Source organism: Panthera pardus, unplaced genomic scaffold (assembly GCF_024362965.1).
Source record: "Panthera pardus isolate Hobbes unplaced genomic scaffold, ASM2436296v1 HiC_scaffold_10, whole genome shotgun sequence".
NCBI classification, from domain to species: domain Eukaryota; kingdom Metazoa; phylum Chordata; class Mammalia; order Carnivora; family Felidae; genus Panthera; species Panthera pardus.
In genome coordinates, this window is record NW_026526655.1 from 1125226 (window position 1) to 1145049 (window position 19824).

Consider the following 19824-nt stretch of genomic DNA (forward strand, 5'->3'; position numbering starts at 1 on the left):
GGCACGGGGTGGGGCTCGATCTCCTCCAGCCAACCGCCCCGGGCCTCCTTCAGGGAGACAGCCCGAACCTCACCAGGGCAAGTGTCCCAGGTGACCCTGAGCAGAGGTCACAGGTCAGACCTGCCACCCTTTAGCCGGGCCTGCCCCAGGCAGATTATGAAGGTGACAAGGATTTTCCAGGAACCCCCGACCCCCTTCCCTGCTCTCAGGTCTGGTGTTTGGTTTGGAAAAGACCTAAGAGGTCAAATGGCACTTTCGCCCCCTCCCCGGCCCCCTCTGACCTCAGCCATGGCCTGGCCACCCCCAGTGACAGTTGGAACAGAACGTGGTCAGTTTGGAACTCGGCAGGGTGGGGCCTGGGGACACAAGCACGGTTGGCCTTGGGCCATCGTGCTGGCCTCAGCTCCCCACCACCCTGTGGTCAGGCTGGGGACAGCTGCTGTGGGACCCGGCCGTGGGCGTCCAGCTGTCCTTCAATCCTCAAAGCGCTGTCAGAGCACGTCACTGCCAGGGACAAACGTCCACACCACCTGGAGGGATGGTGGGCCTCCTTCCCAGCTCTACGCGGATGGCTGCCCCTGAATGAGGTGCGCGTGGGGGTTTTGGGGACTTCGTCCACCTGGAACCCACGGCCCACAGAAGCGGTGAGCGGGCTCGTCCACGCAGAGGGCGCGGAGCTGTGTCCAGCCCTGGACGGTGCCCAGGAACCACCCATGTGGGTCACTGAGGTGGCCCAGCTAGAGCCCCAGTCGGCTGAGCCGGACGGGCCTGAGGGGGACGGGTCTCCGATCTCCTCCCTGGTCGCCACGTCACACGGAGGCCCGCCTCGAGCCTGCGCGTGACAGGGAATGACTCTGGCCCCTCCAGGAACCACAGGGCCCCCTCTGCTGAACCCGTTGGGCTGATCAGAACCAGACTCGTCCGGGCCTGTGATGCGTGGTGCTCTGCCTGTGGCCGCCCTCAGTGGGCCTTGTGACCAGAAGCGGAGAAGGCCTTGCCTGGATCCTCTGCTCCCAGAACAAACCCGGGGGGACTTGCTCCCCGAGTCCAGTGGTCACCCTGCCACTTCGGGGCTCGAGCAGCTGCCGAGCTCAACCGAGTCTCGGCAGCCCGGTCAGGGGCCAGCGGAGGCCCCTCCTGCCCTCGACGGGGACTATGTTCAGGCTCAGTCTTCATTTCCCTTGGAAACCTGGACTCACCTGCCGGTTTCTGCCCAGCAGGCTGAATTCCTGTGCAGTCGGGTCCCCTGGAAGGAGGCCCACCGCAATCGGCCATGTGACGGGAGGTGCCCGTCCCGGGAGACGCTGCGAGGCGGGGACCCCCACCTGTGTGCTGTGTGGGCTGCTGCCCGGGTGTTCAAGGAACAAAAGGCACTGGAAAAGGCCATGAAATCTGGCCACGGAGGACGCTCCCAACACCTGCCGAGGCCACGGCACCGGACCTGGGGGGAGGTCCCTGCTGGCTCTTTCTGGTCGTCCTATTCCCGCTGCCACTCATTTGCCCCCACCTCCCCGCACCTGCTTCCTCCTTTTCTCCTGCCCCACACATGACCAAAGTGCTCCAGGGTGTCGCCAGGGGATGGGGGCACAGGCGCCTCGTGCTGGGCCTGAAATCCAGAGCTGGAAGCCGGCAGCGCTGGGGCCGCACTCTACCCGTGTCCGGCTGCTTCGGGCACCTTGGGACATCCGCCGGGCTCCGCCTGCCTGCCCGTCTCACCTTACAGCCGTATGGCCAGACTAACCTCCTAAGCCACGAACGACACGGTAAGGTTCCACTGCCGAGAGCTTCTGTGTCACTCAGACCCTCAGATCTGAACTCCCAGCTGCCGTGGTCTCACAAGCCCTTAGCCATTAGCTCCTCCCCCGGTCGGAGTAGCTGTAATATGTGTGAGACCACGACCCCCAAAGCAGAGAGGTCACAGAACCCTCACCACCTCCCAGTTCATCCCATCAACCCCTGTTGCCCCCTCTGGGGCGGCTCCCTGGGACGGCAGACCAGCTTACCTTCCTGTAGCTGGACGCTGGTCTTTCCCGCTGCTTCGTGACCCATCCTTCCCCGTGATGGCGCTTGGAACCCGTGGACCCACACGTAGCAGCTGTTCCTTTAAATACTTCCGAAGGTAGATTTCCACCCCCAAGGTCACCTTTGACACTGAAATTTCCCTCAATTTTTTATCTCAACCTTCAATTTTGGAAAACCGGACTGGACCTTAAATGAATCAAAGACTCCTACTGAGCTGCTTCTAACTCTGTCAACAAACCCAGCCCATCGGGAAAGGAAACTCGGGTGGGCTCTCGGCTACAATATTCCCTGTGGTGGGAGAGAGGAGGGACTGCGCGGCACATAAGAGACCACTGGCACCTGAGACCAGGACCTGCAAACTGCTCCCCCCACCGGCCCCGGACACCTGCCGCCCTCAGGCACCAGCGGGCGGCCCCTCGATGCCCCTGGGACCCGTGGCTCCGTGCCCCACAGTGCTGCCATACAGGGGGCCACTGCTCCCGGGCACCTGAGCCCCGCGGGCTTCTTCTGTTCCAGGGCTGCCTGAGCAAATGCGGAGCCCCTGCCTTTTCTTCGTGAGCCCAGGGGGGTCCGGGCTACAGCAGAGCCCACGGCGCACAGATCAAGGAGAATCTTGACAGAGGAAGCCGCCCACGTCTCTGCCCACGCCCACCGCCCTGGCTGTGGGCACGCACACCGGGGGCGGGCTAACCAGCTGAAAGCAGCCTGCTGCCTCTTTTCGTAAATAAAGTTTTGTTGGAACGTGACCTTGCCCACTTGCCTTGCCCGCACGGCGTCGTGTGCTGCTCTCCCCCGCGGGCACCGCTGGCGAGCCCCACAGCAGACTGAAAATACCAATTCTCCGAGCCTTTGCAGACAAGCATGCTGATGGCCGGTCAGGACCAGCTTCGCGGCCCACGCCGGGACGAAGGGGCGCTTCATTTCTGACGACTGCCTGCAGGGCGGCTCTCTGGTTCAAGGGCTCTGCCGTGGCTGCTCTGGGCCCACTGAGGATGCCGCCTCCGGGCGGCCTCCCGCAAAAGCAGATTCCGACAAAGGGCAGCTGTGACGTCACAGACCTCTGCTCTCCCCTGCAGCCGCTTCACTGCTGAGCCGTCGTGGTCCCCAGCCACCGTGGGTGGTCCCACAGAAGGTCGGCATTCGAGGAGGGTCTCTGGGATGAAAACAAGACAGAAAGGCATATCTGGCCCCTGCAAAAGTGACCCAGTATCACCCGCCCGGCCCCCGTGGAGGACCACTTCTTGATGTCCAGTCACTCCTACAGGCCCAAATCCTATAACGAGTCCTCGGCTCCCGCAAACGCGAGGCCTCTGTTCGCCCCGCGTTTTCTGGAGATGCACCCCCCCGCCCTCACTGCAGAAAGCAATAAACCGACGCAGGATGTTGATGGCATCTTCCTGGTCTCTGGGTGCGGCCTTGATACAGGTGGATGTGTTACCAAAGCAATCCTGACTGCGTGTCACGGGTGGCCGTCCCGCCCTCATGTTCGGCCTCTCATTTCTAGCCCAAAGCCGGCGCCGTCACCGGGGCTCTCCAGGCCAGACCACGCTTCCCCAAGTCTGAGGCAGGGCCACCCCAGTATCTTGGCAGAGAGATGGTGACCAGCTGGCCAGCCTCTTGGACTGACCCCGATGGCACAAACAGTGGGACCAAAGCCTGCAGTGGCCGGACCCACAGGGTGTCCCAGCAAGGGCCGGGGCTCTTTCTCAGAGCACCGTCTGCTCACTTGCTAGCTGTTTGGGGCGGTCCTAGAGGTTCTGCAGTGGCTGAGGGAGTGCCGTGCAGGCCTTCCATTATCCCTCGCTCCGGAGTCACCCCAGGAGTCCTGCCCTGGTCCCACAGATGGTGCTATGGCTCAGGTTCCCAGGTCCGGGCCGGAGAGAGGGCAGCTCCTCGGTCCTGTGACCTACAGCCAGGGGTGGGGTGGGGGCACTGGAGGTGGGAGCTAAGGTCAGGCTCCAAAGGCACAGATGTAAGCTTTAAATATTTAGACTAGCATGTGGGTCGCCACCTGTAGTCATGTCCTGGACCTCACGAATGTTAGGGGTGACCCCCCTGGATCTGAGGGTCTTCAGGCCACATGGGAGAGCACCGAGGTAGAGGGGCAGCAGGCCGGTAAGCATGCCCTCTGCATTTGCACTCATGCAGCCAGGTTCAAGGACCACATTCTTTTTTTTTTTTTTTTTTTTTTAATGTTTATTTTTGAGAAAGAGACAGAGTGTGAGCAGGGGAGGGGCAGAGAATGAGGGAGACACAGAATCCGAAGCAGGCTCCAGGCTCCAAGCTGTCGGCACAGAGCCCGATGCAGGGCTCGAACCCACAAACTGGGAGATCATGACCTGAGCTGAAGTCAGACGTTTAACTGACTGATCCACGCAGGTGACCCTCAAGGACCATATTCTTAACTGCTGGACCATGGGCCATCCTGTGCAAGCTCAGTGTCTGAGGGCCCCAGCACCCTGGACTCCTGGGCAGAGCCCAACAGGGCAGTGGTAGGCAGGTTCCAGAGGCTGGGGGGCGGGGGAAGGAATAAGGAGGGAGCTGCTGTGGGGTAAAAATGGGAAGAGGTGGGATGGGTGTGGAAGTAGAAGGAAACCTTGTTTAGCATGGAGTCTGGGGGCCAGCAGGGGGAGCTTTCGTGCCCAGCACTGTTTGTCAATTGCAGACCCAGCCGGTGACTAGGCAAGCTGACCAGAAAGAACACTAATATAAGAGGAAAATAGAGGATTTTGTTCAAACCCAGATTAAGACAGCTGCCCAGGAAACACGAACTTCGCAGGGAAGAAAGTGCTTCAGAGAGTGAACAGTTTTTACAGGGTTCTATACCTTTTGCATAAAGAGCCACAAATCAATATGTCAGAGGTATATTCTTGTTAAAGTTCAAAAAGATTATAGATTAGCGCGTAGGCAGGATCATGAGTATTAATGCCATGAGTATAATTAATGCAAAGGAGTAGCAGCATCGATCCATACGTGCAGGACAAGATGGTTTTCCTTTAAGCTACTCATTTACAAGGCAGGTGTGTAAGATATGCACGGTGGGTGGGCCATAAATCGGGCTTTTGGTTTAAATATAAAGTTAATATAGATTCATGCTGCCTTAGAAAGAAATCTAAAATGGCTTCCCTCATATAGCAGCGCTTGAGAGAGTTTTTCTCTCACCAGAGGAAGAGAGGGACCTTGCAGGTGGCTGGCCACCACTTTACTCTGCCCGCAGGAGGAAGGAAGGTTTTCTCCTCCCCTGGCAACAGCCCAGCCAATGAGAGGCAGTCACAGCCAAAGACAGCCCAGCCAATAAGAAGCCACTACCAGCTCCTAGTTTACTCCAATGGGCTTTTGGTTTATAACAGTCCCTTTCCTTAGAAAAGATCTGCCTGGGGGGGCGGTGGGTGCAGCTGGTTTTCTGGACTTGCCTATGGTTTTGCTGTAGCTCGCTGGTCCTGGGTTGCAATTCTCTGCTCTTCCCAAAGTAACCATTTCTGGCTGGTAAAATAACTGCAGTTGTAGTTTTCAGGTTAACAGCGGCCGCGACGCTCCCTGGCGTGTGCTGGGCGGGAATCAGGCAGAGGGCGGGCACCCTGGGTTTCAGTTTTGCTTCTCGCCGGGAAATGGCAGGGGCGGGCACCTCACTACCCAAGTGGACCTTGTCTGGGAGGGCGTGGAATTCCCTAAGCGAAAGCCAACACTTTGCGATGCCAACTGCGCGCCAGGCATGGTCTAGGTGATATACTTACTCCTTGCTGAACGTGCACTCCCCTCCCCCCATTCATAGGTCGAAATCCTAATTACAGACGTGAGGGGATTAGGAGAGAGACCGCGCAGAGCCACCTAGCCCCTCCAGGTGAGGACCCGGGAGGTGTCTGAAGCAGGGAGCACGCCCTCCCCCGGACCGACCCTGACGCCCCCTGATGTCTGACTTCCAGCCTCAGAACCATGAGAAATAAAGACCGCGCAGTCCGTGGTGTTCCCATATGGCAGCTGGAGTAGATTTAAGAACAGCCCTGGAGCCAGGAGACACCGGAGGGTCAGGGGACCTCAGGACAGGACTGAAGCCCCCGGACCCCTGCCCCGTGCTGACCGCGGGAACTGGCAGGTCCTCCCCACCACGCATGGCCTGTTTGCACTTTGGCGCGTCCCCGTCGATTGGAGATTCCCTCCCTAGATTACCTAAAACCTCAATCCTGCCTGGAGCAGCTGGGTGGGGAGAGGGGGTCTCTCCCATCTTTGCCCCCTGTGCCCAGCGCCAGGGGCCGCCCCTTGCTTTTTTTCAGGAACCCAGAGCCGTCTTTAGGGAGAGAACGGGGTTGGACCAGCCGGCGGCAGCCGCACAGAATGGGCAACAACCTTTGTAGGGACCGCGGCCGACCCACCAGCCTGGGAGGGAGGGAGGCGGGGGCGGGGTGGGCGGGGCCAGGCGGCAAGGCCCCTCTCCGGCTCCGCCCCCGCGGCCCAGGGTGCCCCAAGGTCGCCCAGGTGGAGGCTTGCAGAGCAGCGCCAGGGGCAGCGATGCGGACTCCGCCCTGGTGAGTGAGACGAAAAGATGCCACGGCCAGTGCCCGAGGCGCGGGGCGTGTCCTTGAGGTGCGTGGGGACACAGCTGGCCCCTTGGGCGGCCCTGCCCCCCTCTTCTCCCCACAGCACCTACCTGAGGGCAGAGGGTCACACCTCTGCCTCCCGGCTGCCTGGGTCCCCTGCCTTTGCCTGCCCCCTGCTTCCTCCTGGCCCTCGTGCCCCTCCGCACCTGCCCGGGGTCACCCTAACTCCTGGAAGCCCGCTTTCTTCCCCCGTAGCCAAACCACTCGAGAGCGCTGCACCCTCATTGCCGCCCCAGCTCACCCTTGACGGCCTGGCCCCCGTCACAGTCCCAGCCCCCATCCTGGTCAACATTCACTGTTGCCACCCCCCGGGCCCCCACTGAGGTCCTGGTCCTGCCGCCCAGCCCCCAACTTGCAGCACAAGGAGGTGCCGCACCGGTCTGAAGCAAAGCCTCCCGAACACCGTCCGAGGCCTGCCTCTCCCCTGCCAGGCCCTCCGTGACCCAGCCTTTCCCCTGCCCACCCCTCCGCGTGAGCCTGTGAGGCTCCCCGTGTGCACGTCTCAGGGCTCAGCGCCTAGACGGTGTCTGCAGCATGGCGGGTCCCGATATACGCTGCTGATGGTCAATACCGGAGCTCGGCCCAGAAAGCAGCACCCAAGGTGTCCAGGAGTCCGGTCTCCCGTGGCGGCCCTTCAGCCTGCTGTGCCCCAACGCTGCCTCCAGGCTGGGACGGCCTGGGTCTCAAAGGGATCAGTCCTGCAAGCTGACTCCGGCGCGCTCCTCCTGGGGGGGAGGCGCCCTAAAGGGGGTGCTGGGGAAGGGGGTGAGCCCACGTGCCTCCCGCGTGCTTGCCGACAGCCTGAGCCCCAACGAGCAAGAGCCCCACCTCTCTGGACCCCCACGCGCACCTCCCCAGAGTGGGACGTGGGCTCGCTGGGCAGAGGGCGGCCGGACGGCAGCCGTGGACTCGGAGGGGAAGGCCGCCTGGCCGACAGGTGGCTGTGGAGGGCCTGGCTCTCCAGGGGTCACACTCCCAGCCCAGGCTTCTCTCCCGGGGAAGGCTCCACCTCACGGTGACACAGGAGCCCCCCTCTTTCGGGAGCCCCTTCCGGATGCACTGGTGGTGAGGATTGGACCGGGGACTTTATGCCCTATGATCTCTGTGTGTGAGGAGGGGGGCGATTCGGGCCAAGGCCGTACTCGCCCCGGTCGGCCAGCTGCCGCTCAGGCAGCCCCAAGAGGACGGAGGGGCCAGTGACCGTGGCCCTACTCTCGGCACCCCGGCAAGCTCCACACCTGGGGCAAGGACAGGCCAGCTGCCCTCGGCCTCGGCCCTGGAGCGGTGGGCAAAGGCACCGATGCCGCCGTCGGCCTTGGCCACACAGATGGCCTCTCCGAGGAGCCTGCTGAGCGGTGACCAGAACGAGTGGGCCGGGGGGAAGGTGAGCCGCTGCTGGGGACGCCGGTCGAGCCTGGGTCTCCAGGCAGCGGAAGACCAGGCCTTGGCGGGGCACCTGCACACACGGGGCGGGACTGACCACCAGACCGTGCCGACCGCCGTGCAGGTCCTGGCCTCAGCTGGAAGCTGGTGGCGCCGCACGCTGACAGGTCCGGCCTGGGGCCCGGCCCAGAGGCCCAGCTGCTCTCATTCCGCAGGAACAGACCTCCCTGTGCGGCCGCGGGCCCTGCCAGGCAGAGCGCTCTGAGGGTGCAGGAGTCGGGGGTGGGGGTGGGGTGGGGGAGGGGGAAGAGGAACAAGGTGAGGGGAAGGAGGTAGGGGTCCGGGTCTCCCATTCTCCCTCTAGTCACCTGAGGCTGTTGGGAGCCCCCACCTCTGCTTCCTCGGCCCCAGTTTGGGGCCCCCAGCCTCCAGCACGAGCCCCTCGGGTCTGTGTCCTGCCCGGGCTTCCTAGTGGAGGTGTTTGTGCCGATCCCGTAAGTCCATTCCAAGCCGGGCCCTCGGGCCCCGGCAGGGTGGACACCTCCTGAGAACCTCAGCGTTGTGGGGAGAGGCACCCCCCAACCCTCAGCTCAGCCTGTGGGTGTCCACGAGCCCGGCCCAGAGTGGGAGGCCCCCAACGGTGCCGGGAGGCATGAGGGGTGCGGAAGAACGGGGGCTCAGGGAAGCACCCCGAATCCCCGAAGGTCAGGACGGGACCTCTTTGATGCTCTGTAAGAACCCACGGAATGGTTTTTACAAAGGAGTGTCTTCAAGCTTGTTCGGTGGCTGTGTCTCTGTGAACATCCTGCGGCCCATGGGACGTACTTGGATTCTGTCTGCAGTGGTGTCACCGGCCTGAGGAGAGACCTTGTAGCCTCTGAGAGATTTTGGTTCTAATCACCGGCTATAGGTGACAGAAATGCCCTCCCCAGTGCTTGCCGAGGAGGGCCGTCCAGGCGCTGAGAAGAGAGATCCGTCTGGGAAAAGAGATCCGTGGGGTGGCAATTTTTTAATGCCTTGGTTAAATTCTATTTGCTGAGGGAGAGTCCACGTCCCCAGGACCCGTAAATCCAAAGTCACACGTGTGCAGTGAGGCTACTTCTGGCGCACGCCGCGGAGGGGGGAAGAGTCGCCTCGGGGGGGCCCGGGGCTCCCCGCGGCACGTGCTGCAGGGCCATGCGTGGGGCCTCTCCCGAGCTGTTGTCCTCATCCGTCCACGCCTGGACGGCCCAGTCAGGGTAGTCACGTGTAGGAGCGCTCTGCATCCGTCCCCGGAAAGGCCGGGACGTGCTGAGGACGGCCCCCACCTCCTCCTGGAACTCTTTGGCCACAAAATAGTAGCTGACGGCGTCCAGGCAGCAGTTGGCGTTGGCAATGCGGGAGGTCACCTGCACGAAGGCAGCCACCGCCTGGAGAGTGGGGCAGGCCGCGTCTGTCCACCGGGCCACCAGCATGGCCAGCAAGGCCACGTGCAGCGGGAGGAAACAGAGCAGGAAGGTGGCCAAGTTGGCCGCCACCACGTGCAGGGCTCTGAGGATGTGGGCGGCGTCCTGGGGCGGGGACCGCGCACGCTTGCGGGTCAGGTGCCGGAGCACCTGCCAGGAGCAGAAGCTGAGGACCAGCAGCGGGAGGAGGAAGAGCAGCAGGGAGAAGGCCAGGGTCCTGGGGCCCCGGGTGCGGCCCCGGCCGAAGCAGAAGCTCTCCCCCGCGCGCAGCCAGGACGCCGGCAGGGCCACGGCCCCGAACACCAGCAGCCAGAGGGCCAGGCAGGTGAGGGCGGCCTGGCGGGGGCTGCGCCAGGCGCGAGACCGCAGCGGAAAGCGCAGGGCGGCGTAGCGGTCGGTGGCGATGGCCGTGATGAGGCATATGCTCATGTAGGTGTTGATGTAGTAGAAGCTCTGCACGACCCTGCACACGACGCCCTCCTGGGCCCCCGCCGCCTGGCCCAGCGTGTGCAGCACTCCCGGCAGGCTCAGCAGCAGCAGGCAGTCGGCCGCCACCAGGTTGGCCATGTAGACGCGGGTCTCGGTCCACCTGCGCAGGCGGCACCAGAACACCCAGAGCCCCAGGCCGTTGAGCGGCAGCCCCAGCGCCAAGATGACATAGATGGAGACGCTGGTGGCCGCCTGGGACAGGACGCTCCTCTCCGTGCTGCAGCCCTCAGAGCCGGTCCCGTTCCCGGGGACGGGGACGGCGGCGGGCGCCCCAGCTTCACCTGCGGGCAGGGAGGGAAAGGCTGCTGTGGCCTCGCCCCTCCTCCTTCACCTCCCTCCCTCTGCCCCCCTCCCCCCTCCCTCCTCATCTCTTCCCCCTACTTCCTGTGCCAGCCCCGGGGCTCCCTCTCTTGACCTCAGAGGGCTCCACTGGGGCCGCCTTCCCTGCCCCGCCCAGAGGGTCTGCATTCCTAGGTGTGGACGGCGGCCCCTGCCACGAAGGGGACTCTGGGGGGCTTCTCTCTGGGCTTCTCCACCAGAGGCTTTAGCCCAGCCGGGGACCTTTGCCACGTTGCTGTCCCCCACCGCCTGTGGCCCTGTCCAAGGTCCCTCAACCCATGACCCGTGGAGCGGGACCCCAGACTCCTCTGGCAGGGGCCACGGGGGGTCCTGGTCTGCAGAGAGGGAGCACCCCCAGCCCGTCAGGAGAGCATCGGGAGCCCTGGGCTGACCCCAGTCTTCTCTGTCTTTGTTAGGCTCCCTACTTCTGTGTGTGTGTGTCTCCCTCACCCCAGCCACCCCACTCTGCCCTTCCTCTCTATCCACTTCCTCCTTGGGGCCCTCTTTTCCCCTCCCCCCCAAAGCTTTCCCCTGCACTCCCCGCCCCCGTCTCCTATCTCTCTCCTCCTCCTGTCTACCTCTGCCCCCCGCGGCCCCCCTCACTGTCCGTCCACAGAAGCTAACTGCCCCCTCGGCCCTTGCCCTAACGCCTGCTTGGGCTTGGAGCCCAGGCGTGGTCCTCAGGTGGGATGCATGAGGCCAAGGCCCTGCTCCCGGGAGCCCTTTGTGGCAGCCCGCGTGGCAAGGGCAGGACGGGGTTCATGGAGGGGACAGCAGGGGGCTTCCGGGCCTGGGTGGACTCACCCATCTGGGATGGCTGGGGCCTCGGAGACTCCGGCTGGGCCGCTCACTGCTCTGCAGCCCCAAGGCTGTGGTTACGCTTTTGTACTCTCTCGAGTGGGTGTGGTCCCATCTCGGTGCAGCTGGCAGGTAGGCGGCCCCCTTCCCTGGTCCATGTGCGCCTGGGGCCCGCAGCTTCTGCCTGCGGTTTGTGACACCCAGACCACAGCTCTGGGCCCCTCTGCAGCAGCCTGGAGCTCAGGGCTGGATGGGGACCGAGGGTGCCTCTCACACGGGGCGGGGTGACGGCCTGCACGGGGCTTCTGGCGGGCCCGTTTTGGTTGGGTGGTGCCCCCTACCTGTGTGCGTCCATGATTGGCACCGGGTGGGGAGACCCCGGGCAGGAAGCCTGCGGAGTCCGGGGCTGGAGAACCCATAGACCCTTGGCCAGGAGCCCGTACCCATGCGGCCCAGGGGTCCGGGCGCCTGGCCTGACAGGGTGGAAGGCTGTAGTGGGCGCTGTGGGGTGCTCTGGTGGGGGGGGGCGTCACGACCAAGGCACATGGTGCTTGTCTTGCCGGCCGGAGGCCCCTCCGGAATCACCTTCAGCAAGTGACACATCAGAGGCCGTGCACCCACGGTAGCCCTGTATGGTCAGCCGCGTGGTCACAACTCCAGAGCTCCCCACGGGCACGGAAGCTGTTCCCTCCGTCCATCCCGCTTGGCCAGCTCCTTTTTGGGTGGGGTTCCCAAGAGCACCCCCACAGAAACCCCTGCGTGCCAGTCTCCATGTCAGAGAGGCTTCTGGAACCCACCCTGACGCAGGGGTGTATTCCTGTCCAGCACCAGCACGGCCCTGACCTTGGCCACACCAGCAGCTCCCCCAGAGGGCCGGTTGTGAGGGGCTCTTGGGGGTGGGGGTGTGGGGCCGGCAGAGGGTCTGCTGTCCCAGGACCTGGCCCGGCCACCTGCAGGAACAAGGAGGCCAGAGGAAGCTGCCTCCCCCCGCCCCCCTGCTCGGGAAAGCAGGGGGCGCGTACTCCCACGAATCTGGGGAACACGGCACCCCGTGAAGCTGTGAGGTGGGTGACGTGGGGGCGGGTGCCCAGGGGACCCTGAGAGGGACGGCCTGCCACACAGACCAGGAGGCAGGGGCAGGCACGGCCCTGTGCAGACGGCAGCGGCTCTGAGAGCCGGGCAAGGTGAGGTCCCTCCCTGCCAGAGGGGGGGCTCGCGGTGGTCAGTGTCACTTCTGCCCTCCTCCCTACCCTCCCGGGTGGCAGGAGCTGAAAGACACCTCGCTGCCGGGGGCAGGTGCAGGCCAGCGTGCCCACGTTGCGTGCTCCCCGTGGACTTCAGGTGCCAGCCCCGGGTGCCTTTATCCGAAAGGTCACTCGTGGGCAGCAGCTCCCTGCAGTACCGACCTTCCCATTGGCTCAGCTCTGCGATCTGCCGCCCCCTCCCTGCTGGGAGGGGCAGCCCTGGGGTCCCTGCGGTGCCCCAAACCCTGCACTGCAGCTGCGGGGGGGGCTGACCTGGAGGCTGGCAGCCCCCCCCCCCCGGCACCCACTTCCCCAGACCCTGCAGGGCCCTGCCTGTTCCTGCACCGTGTCTGGTTGACGCCCGCTGCCCCGTTGACAGAGGACACTTACTCTTAGGAAAGTTTCCTCCGAGGCACAGCAGCAGGGGGCCCCGGAGAACGGGACACAAAGCGTGGCTCTACCCACTAATGGCCGGCCTCCCCCGACCCCCAAACTGCCTTCTGAGGCCGGCTGCAGCCGGGCTTGAACCCCCAGCGAGGGGCATGGACTTCCCGGGACACCTTCTCTCTTTCTGATAATTATTGGCACTCGGGGCGCCTGGGTGGCTCAGGCGGTTAAGTGTCCGACTCTCCGTTTCAGCTTGGGTCACGGCCTCCTGGTTTGTGAGTTGGAGCCCCACCTCAGGCTCTGCACCAACAGTGCTCAACCCACTTAGGATTCTCTCTCTGTCTTTCTGCCCCTCCGCTGCTCTCTCTCTCTCTCCTCTCAACATAAATAAAGTTAAAAAAAAAAAAAAAAAAAGAACGTTATTGGACACTTAGATTCTGCCCAGTCCTGGGAGGTTCTCTGAGTCCCTCCCCATCGGGGATCTGTCCTCTGCAGCCACCCAGACCCATCTGCTTCTCAGGGACTGCAGATGCTGCCACTTCCTGGGCCGCATCTCACTTTATCTGACCGCTCATACTTCCTCTGCCTGTGGCCAGCTGGCCTGGGTTGCCAAGCCCTCAGCAGCCTGAACCCTCCAGACCCTCTCCCGGGTGACCAAGGCCTGGTACAGAACAGTGCCCTGACCAGATAAAATACCCCAGGGGTAATCCTAGTGGAGGGAGAATGAACTGTGTCCTCCCACATTCTGGGCCCTATACTCCTGATGATGCAGCCTCAGAATGAATCTGCTTTTTTTCAGATGCTGGTCGTTTGCTAATTAATGGCAAGCCCAATCCTCATCAATGGCCAGACTGCCCCCTAAGCCCTCTGGGCCGGGGCTGGGGGTGGTCTGTGCATACATTCATGATAGAGAGAGGTTCTTCCACTTGGCCTGGCACAGCCCAGAGGCTGGACTCTGGTGTAGGATACTGAGCGTGTGGGCCGTGATTAGGGTTCAGAAGTCTGCTTAACCTCTCTGATTTTGCTTCTGCCCCATTTCTTGTTCTTTCAGGAATTTTGTGCAAAGTCCAGCTGCCTCCACTTGCTGGGAGCCAGGAGAGGCCGGAGGGAGAGGTTGTGCACACATCCCCTCTCCAAGCCGTAGACTGGGGAGGATCAGCACCCCTGGGGCCAGGATTGGAAAGCAGGATCGGGCAGCATTGTGGTAAAGCTTCACAGGGCCCCCCTGAGTGTGGCTCTTCCCGGGCACGGGTCCACCCAAGTGGGGGCCTCCCTGAGCACCAACCTCGCTAGGCAGGGACCCCTGAGTCCGCAGGCCCCTGGGGCCAGGACACGGCTGCCATTCTGGCTCCGATCACACACGCGGAAGAAAGAACAGGACAGGGAAGCTGTTTGGTGCCCGGGGATGTAGGTGGGGTGGGGTTTGAACCCAGGCCCTGCTTGGACCAGCACCCCGGGCGGCCTCTGGAAGGCTCTGGCTGCTCCAGCTCGAGGGTGGATGCCCGGGGTCCCACGCAGGGAGGCAGAGGAGAGGTGGGCACAGCACACACCAGGCTGGGCGTCCACACTTCCGCCTGGGCGGGTATCCGGGCCCCGCGGCCACCAGGCAGGGCCACCAGCTTCCCTGAAGGAAGCACAAGGGGAGTGTGCCCCCTCGACAGACCTCGGCCGGTTCCTCACCGCCCCTAGCCCACCCCTAGGCTAGTGCGGCTGGCTGTGCAGCCCCTACGAGGGGTCGAGGGGCCCTGGCCCTGCCTCGGCAAGGGAGGAGAGCAGCGCCGCCCCCCGGCCCTCCAGGTGGCTGGGCGTGCTGCGGGGTGGGAGCAGGTGGGAGGACCCAAGGAGAGCCCCCAAGTGGCTGGCCATCTAGGAAGACGCCCCGGCCCTCCTACCTCCCACCATCCGAGTATGGACAGCACACGCGTGTCCAAATGCACACACACATGCGCGCGCACACACACACACACACACACACACACACAGCCCTGACAGGGTCAGGGGAACACCTTTATTCCAACCGCTATAGGTTGGCCGCAGAAAGCTGGCCATTGAGGCCTCCAGGCACAGAGCAAGCGTCCACCCCAGTACCCCGGGGAGACCAGACCCTGGGCACTGCAGGTGTTGGCCCGATCTCAGGGCCCCAGGGGTTGACCCCGCTCAGTCCTCCCACCCTCTTCCACCCCGGGGATGGGCGCGTCACCACCGCGGGGTCCGTGCCTGGGTCGTCGCCACCCTGCCAGGCCCCCTGGAGCCTGCCCCCATCCACGGTGAGCCGGGGCGCCCCCAGCAGGCAGCACCTCCCGGAGAGCCCGGGACCTGGCCCGCGTGCCCGCGACTTGCGTCCTAGGCCAGGGTCACAGAGAAAGAGTCCCGGCTCCTGTGGGCCTTGGCGGTGGGCATGGAGGCCAGTGCCGACGCCTCCTCCTGGAACTCCTTGGCCATGAAGTAGTAGCAGATGGCGTCCAGGCAGCAGTTGGCATCCGAGAGCTTGCTGGTGACGTAGAGGGCGTAGCAGAGGGCGGGGGGTGGGGGCGCCGTGGCCCGCGGCCATGCGCACCGCCAGCACCACGTGTAAGGGCAGGAAGCAGGCCACGAACACGACCAGGTTCGCCCAGACCATGCGGGTGGCCCTCCGGGTGGCCTCTGCCTGGTCCGTGTGGGCGGCCGGCCCCTGGCCCAGGGCAGCGACCACCTGCAGGGAGCAGAAGAGCAGCACGGCCAGCGGCAGGTAGAAGCCCAGCAGGGAGAAGGCCGTGGTGTTGGAGCTCTGCCGGGAGACGCTCAGGAAGCAGAAGCCGCCCTCACCGCACCCCCAGGGCCCACCGGAGCACCAGCGAGCCCGTCACCAGCGCCCAGAGCGCCGCGCACACGGCCACGGCCTGCCGCGGGGAGCGGAGGGCGGGGGCGCGCAGCGGGTGCCGCAGGGCCACGTAGCGGTCCACGGCGATGGCCGTCACCAGGCTGATGCTCATGTACCTGTTCGCCAGGTAGATGCCCTGGGAGAGCTGGCAGAACAGCGTGTCCTCGGCTCCCTGCTTCAGGGAACGCAGGAAGAAGGGCAGGGCGCAGAGCAGGCAGAGGTCGGCCACGGCCAGGTTGGCCATGTAGACGTGCGTCTCCGTCCACCGCCGCACGCGGCAGCAGAACACCCACAGCGCCAGGCCGTTGAGCAGCAGCCCCAGCGCCAGCAGCAGGCCCACGTAGGCGTCCACGACGTTCTTGACCCAGTAGGGCCAGGTGAGCTCACTGGAGTGACAGGTACCGTTCATGGTCCTACGGCTGCAGGAGAGAAGCAGGGCTGAGGAGGGCTGGTGGGGGGGGGGGGGGCGCGCCCCTGGCGCCAGCGAGGCCCCGCCCACCTCTGGCCAGGGATGCAGGAGGTGAGCACGCCCCCCCCCCCCCCCACCGCTACATCCAGTAGCCCAAAACTCACCTTCCCAGAGAAAATCCTAGAAATCATCAGGGGCTCTGAAGCACCCTCCGGGCCACACCCCTGCTCGCTGGACGAGTGGGGGAACCGAGGCTTTCAGAGGCCTGAGGGGGGCTCAAGGTCACACAGCGAGCCAGCCCAGGGCTGGGACCAGATCTCCTGGATGGCGAGGAAGGTGGGAGGGGCTCAGGGGCTCAGTCTCCACTGGCCAGCGCCCAAATCCTGAGGGCCCCCCACGGTGCCAGCTCTCAGGACAGGGAGCCCGAAGGGCAACCAGCCTGGCCCCAGCCCTTGCCGCTCTCCAGGTGGCTCCAAGGAGAGAGCTGAGGGCCGCCCACTGCCCCCTCCCCCCTCCCCCCACGCAGTCTCTGGCTGCAGGGGTGCTGACATGCCGTTTAGGCAGCGGGGCTGCGGCTCAGGACAGCCCCCCAGGAAACCCCAGAACACCCTCGTCCCCCCTCCCTCCCTCCCGTGCCACCCCGGGCACCACCACCCTCCGAGTGCCTGCCCACCCTAGTGCTGTGCCCTGGGGTCCACTCGCAAGGGCCCCTTGAGCCCTCTGTGGTCAGAGGTCCAGACCCACGGTTCAGAACAGGCCTCCGGGTGGCACTGGGGCGTCCCCTGCTCCATCATCATCAAGGCCACTGTTAAGGCCTCACCCTCCACCACCCACACTGTCCCCTCCCTCCCTTGGACAAGCTCCACGACACGGCCCAGGAGGGCTGGGACCGGTCCCCCAGGGCCGGGGTGGACCTGGTCAGGGGTCGTGACACAGGGCCTGGCCTGTGAGGTAGGGGTTGGACTCCGGACTCACCCGAGCGCTGGGTGAGCCTTGGCCTCCCGAGCACAAAGGGGTTCTGGTGTCACACATGTGGGGTCGTGGAGCACTTGTGTGAGTGACCGGCGTGCCAGTGCCTAGCATGGGGAACACGCTACCAAGCCCCCACCTCGCTTCCCCCGGCTGGAAGGGCCCGGAGGGGCAGGGTGGGCATGGCCTCCCCGCCCCCAGGAGCACCAGGCCCTGGGGGGAGGGGTGCTCCCTGCGCTTGGGGTGGTAAGGAAGGGCGGGTCCTGGGCGAGCTCTACTGCCTTGAGCCCTCCCCACACAGGAAGAGAAGAAATATCTAGAACCATTAGATTCATTAGTGCCTGCGGCCGGGTGGGTGGGAGGGGGACTCGTTTCCTCAGCCGCAGTCCCCTGGGAACCTCCAGACCACGGTCCTTTAGGGAAGCGGGAGCACAGATTTCAGCTCGAACAGAAATATTCCACCAAATTATCCCATTTTCTCTCCGGAATTTTCAAAGGGCGGCCCTGCCAGCAACCAAAGTTTTATGAGCCTTCACCATGGTTTCCGCTCTCCGCGCCCCTGACGAGGCGCTCTCCTTTTTTTGTTGTTTTTAAGGAGTCTGCTCTTCTCTCTGTTCTGTGAGTGACACCCAGGTTCTGAGGCCCCTCAGACCACAAGCCAGCCAGGCTCCACAGGCCCCGAGCCCACCAGAAGCGACCACGGGGATCCTCCCTCCTTGCCTGCCCCGCCCTCGCAGCCGCAGCACCCCCCCCAAGCATGTGTGAGCTTCCAGGCCCCCCACCAGCCCAGATTCCTTAGAACCTGCTGGGAAGGTACCTCAAGGCCCCACAGAGTCACGGTGCCGCCGTGGGACCCCCCCCCACCCGAGGCGGGTCCAGCAGCGGTGAACGGTTGCTGCCCTTCTGGCTGACCTTGGGGGGGGGGGCAGGATGAGATGCCCGGGGCCGCGTGCGGTTGGGTGTCTGGGAGTATGACTCACAGGCTGGCCTCAGTGTGGCCCGAGCTCTCCTCACCATCCCAGACAGGGCTTGGCATGGTTTTGAAGGTACCGGTGGGGTCCTGAACACTTGGCCAGCTCGGGGGGGCCCGCATCTGTGTCCCTTGGGGCGCCTCCCGTGCAAGCCTGGGAAGTCAGGTCGCGGGTCCAGCCCAAGTGGCACGGGGCCGTCCGGAAGCCACCGATGGCACCGCATGTCCTGCCTGCGTCTGGCCCTGGCGTGGGGACCTGTGTCCAGGGCAGGGCCCCCGCTGTCCTAGTGTCCTAGTGGCCCCATTGCCGCACGGCCAGCGCAGAGCGCTGAGTGACACGGGCTGGGAGCTTCCTGCTGAGGGGTGGGGGGGGGCAGGGGAGCGGCACCTCCCGGGTACCGCTTCCTTCCTGATGGCGCCATCAGTCTGCCTCCTCACGCCAGTGGAAAGGTGTCCTGGATTCTGCACTGAGGCACCTCTGTAATGACCCGACAGGGGCCTGGGGTCGGGTCTGGGAGGCCGGCCCACCCCACGGCCCCGGGGCCCCACAGACGCCTTGAGCGGGACCTGGGGCAGGGACTGGGGTGCAGACCCCGGGGCCTGAGCACCGTAGAGGCCTCTGGAGCCGGGGCCCCGCGCAAGAAATACTCCAGGATCCAGGACGGATGCGCGTGGGTGACCGAAGCGTCGCGGAGCCAAGATCCCCGCGGCGGGAATACGGCGCGCAAACATTTTCTCTCCTAGTTTGTCAAGCGCCGGTCCCAGCCCACAAAGTGGGTTTCAGGGTCTCGAGTGAGGTGGGAGTTCTGGCCCTGGAGGAGGACCCCAGTTGCTTCCCATTTGTTGCCCACGCTGGATGCCCCCCCACACGCATGGAGGGCGGCTCTCCTTTCCAGATCATCGTCCTCACAAAGCACCTCGGGCAGGATGCTCCCCTGAGCTCCTCCCCTCACCCTTCCGAGACCCCACCACAGCCTCACCCCCTCTGAGACCATCATAGCTTCACCCCCCCTGAGGCCCCCCATCACACCCCACCCCTTCCGAGACCCCATCACACCCCCACCCCCTCAGAGACCCGCATCACACCCCCACCCCCTCAGAGACCTCCATCACACCCCCCACCCCTTCCGAGACCCCCCATTATTTCCTCACCCCCTCTGAGACTCCCCCCACCATACGCTCACTCCCTCTGAGACCGCCCCATCACCCCCTCACCTCCAAGCTTCCCGGCTCCAGATGGGAAAGTGGGGGCAGCCCTGGCCGACCGTCCCCCGACCTTAAGGCAGGCAGGTGGCAGGGTTGGCGGACGACAGAGCGCAGGTGCCGGGACTGCCACCTGTGCCGGCTCAGGGCTGCCGGGGTAGTTTCTCGGAAGGGAAGTGGGGAGTGGCATGGCCTCCCCAGACACGTCTGCGGAGACGGGGCGTCCTAGAAACAACCCGAGAGAGTTCCTCTGACCCCGCTCCTTTGACCCCAGCCTCTCTACCCATCCACCCTGCAGAATGAGGGACCTTTCCGGGGGCGGCCCCCCCCCCCCCGAGGCTGCAGGTCGGTGTCCCCCGCCCCCAGGGCCAGCATCCCCCGGCGGGAAGGCCACACGCACAGGCACCCTCCGGGGCACACCCGCCGCGACCCACCGACGTGTGTGGGCGCAGAGGCTCCTCCGGGCCGGCGGTGCGAACCCAGACAGGCGACTTCCTGTGGCTCTGCGCACGCACGGGCGGCCCTGCTCCAGGGGCCTCCTGGGGCGACCTCCCCACTCTGAGCTCACGCCAGCCTTCGCGTCCCCCTCCCACTTAGCCCGGCGCGGCACGCACAGTGTGGCAGGGACCCGACTCCTCGTTGCGGCTTCTCTCTCTGCGCCGAGCCATCACCACCACCCCTGCTCATTGGCGGAGGCAGCAACCGAGGCCC

The 19824-nt window shown here is 64.6% G+C and overlaps 2 protein-coding genes across 2 annotated transcripts; both read right to left on the reverse strand.

Moving 5' to 3' along the window:
• Nucleotides 1-8990: 8990 nt before the first annotated feature.
• Nucleotides 8991-12329, reverse strand: LOC109264800 (G-protein coupled receptor 35). The gene is made up of 2 exons (XM_019445325.2): nucleotides 11078-12329; nucleotides 8991-10215 (listed from the first exon to the last, which is right to left on the reverse strand). Exons 1-2 carry the CDS (start codon nucleotides 11079-11081, stop codon nucleotides 9077-9079), a joined length of 1143 nt encoding a protein of 380 aa, XP_019300870.2. The 5' UTR covers nucleotides 11082-12329; the 3' UTR covers nucleotides 8991-9076.
• Nucleotides 12330-14696: 2367 nt separating this feature from the next.
• LOC109264802 (G-protein coupled receptor 35-like) lies at nucleotides 14697-19341 on the reverse strand. The gene is given in 5 exon segments (XM_019445328.2): nucleotides 14697-15226; nucleotides 15228-15505; nucleotides 15507-15975; nucleotides 17921-18722; nucleotides 19126-19341. Coding segments are annotated over 4 exon segments (1041 nt in total). The 5' UTR covers nucleotides 18034-18722; nucleotides 19126-19341; the 3' UTR covers nucleotides 14697-15045.
• Nucleotides 19342-19824: the final 483 nt, after the last annotated feature.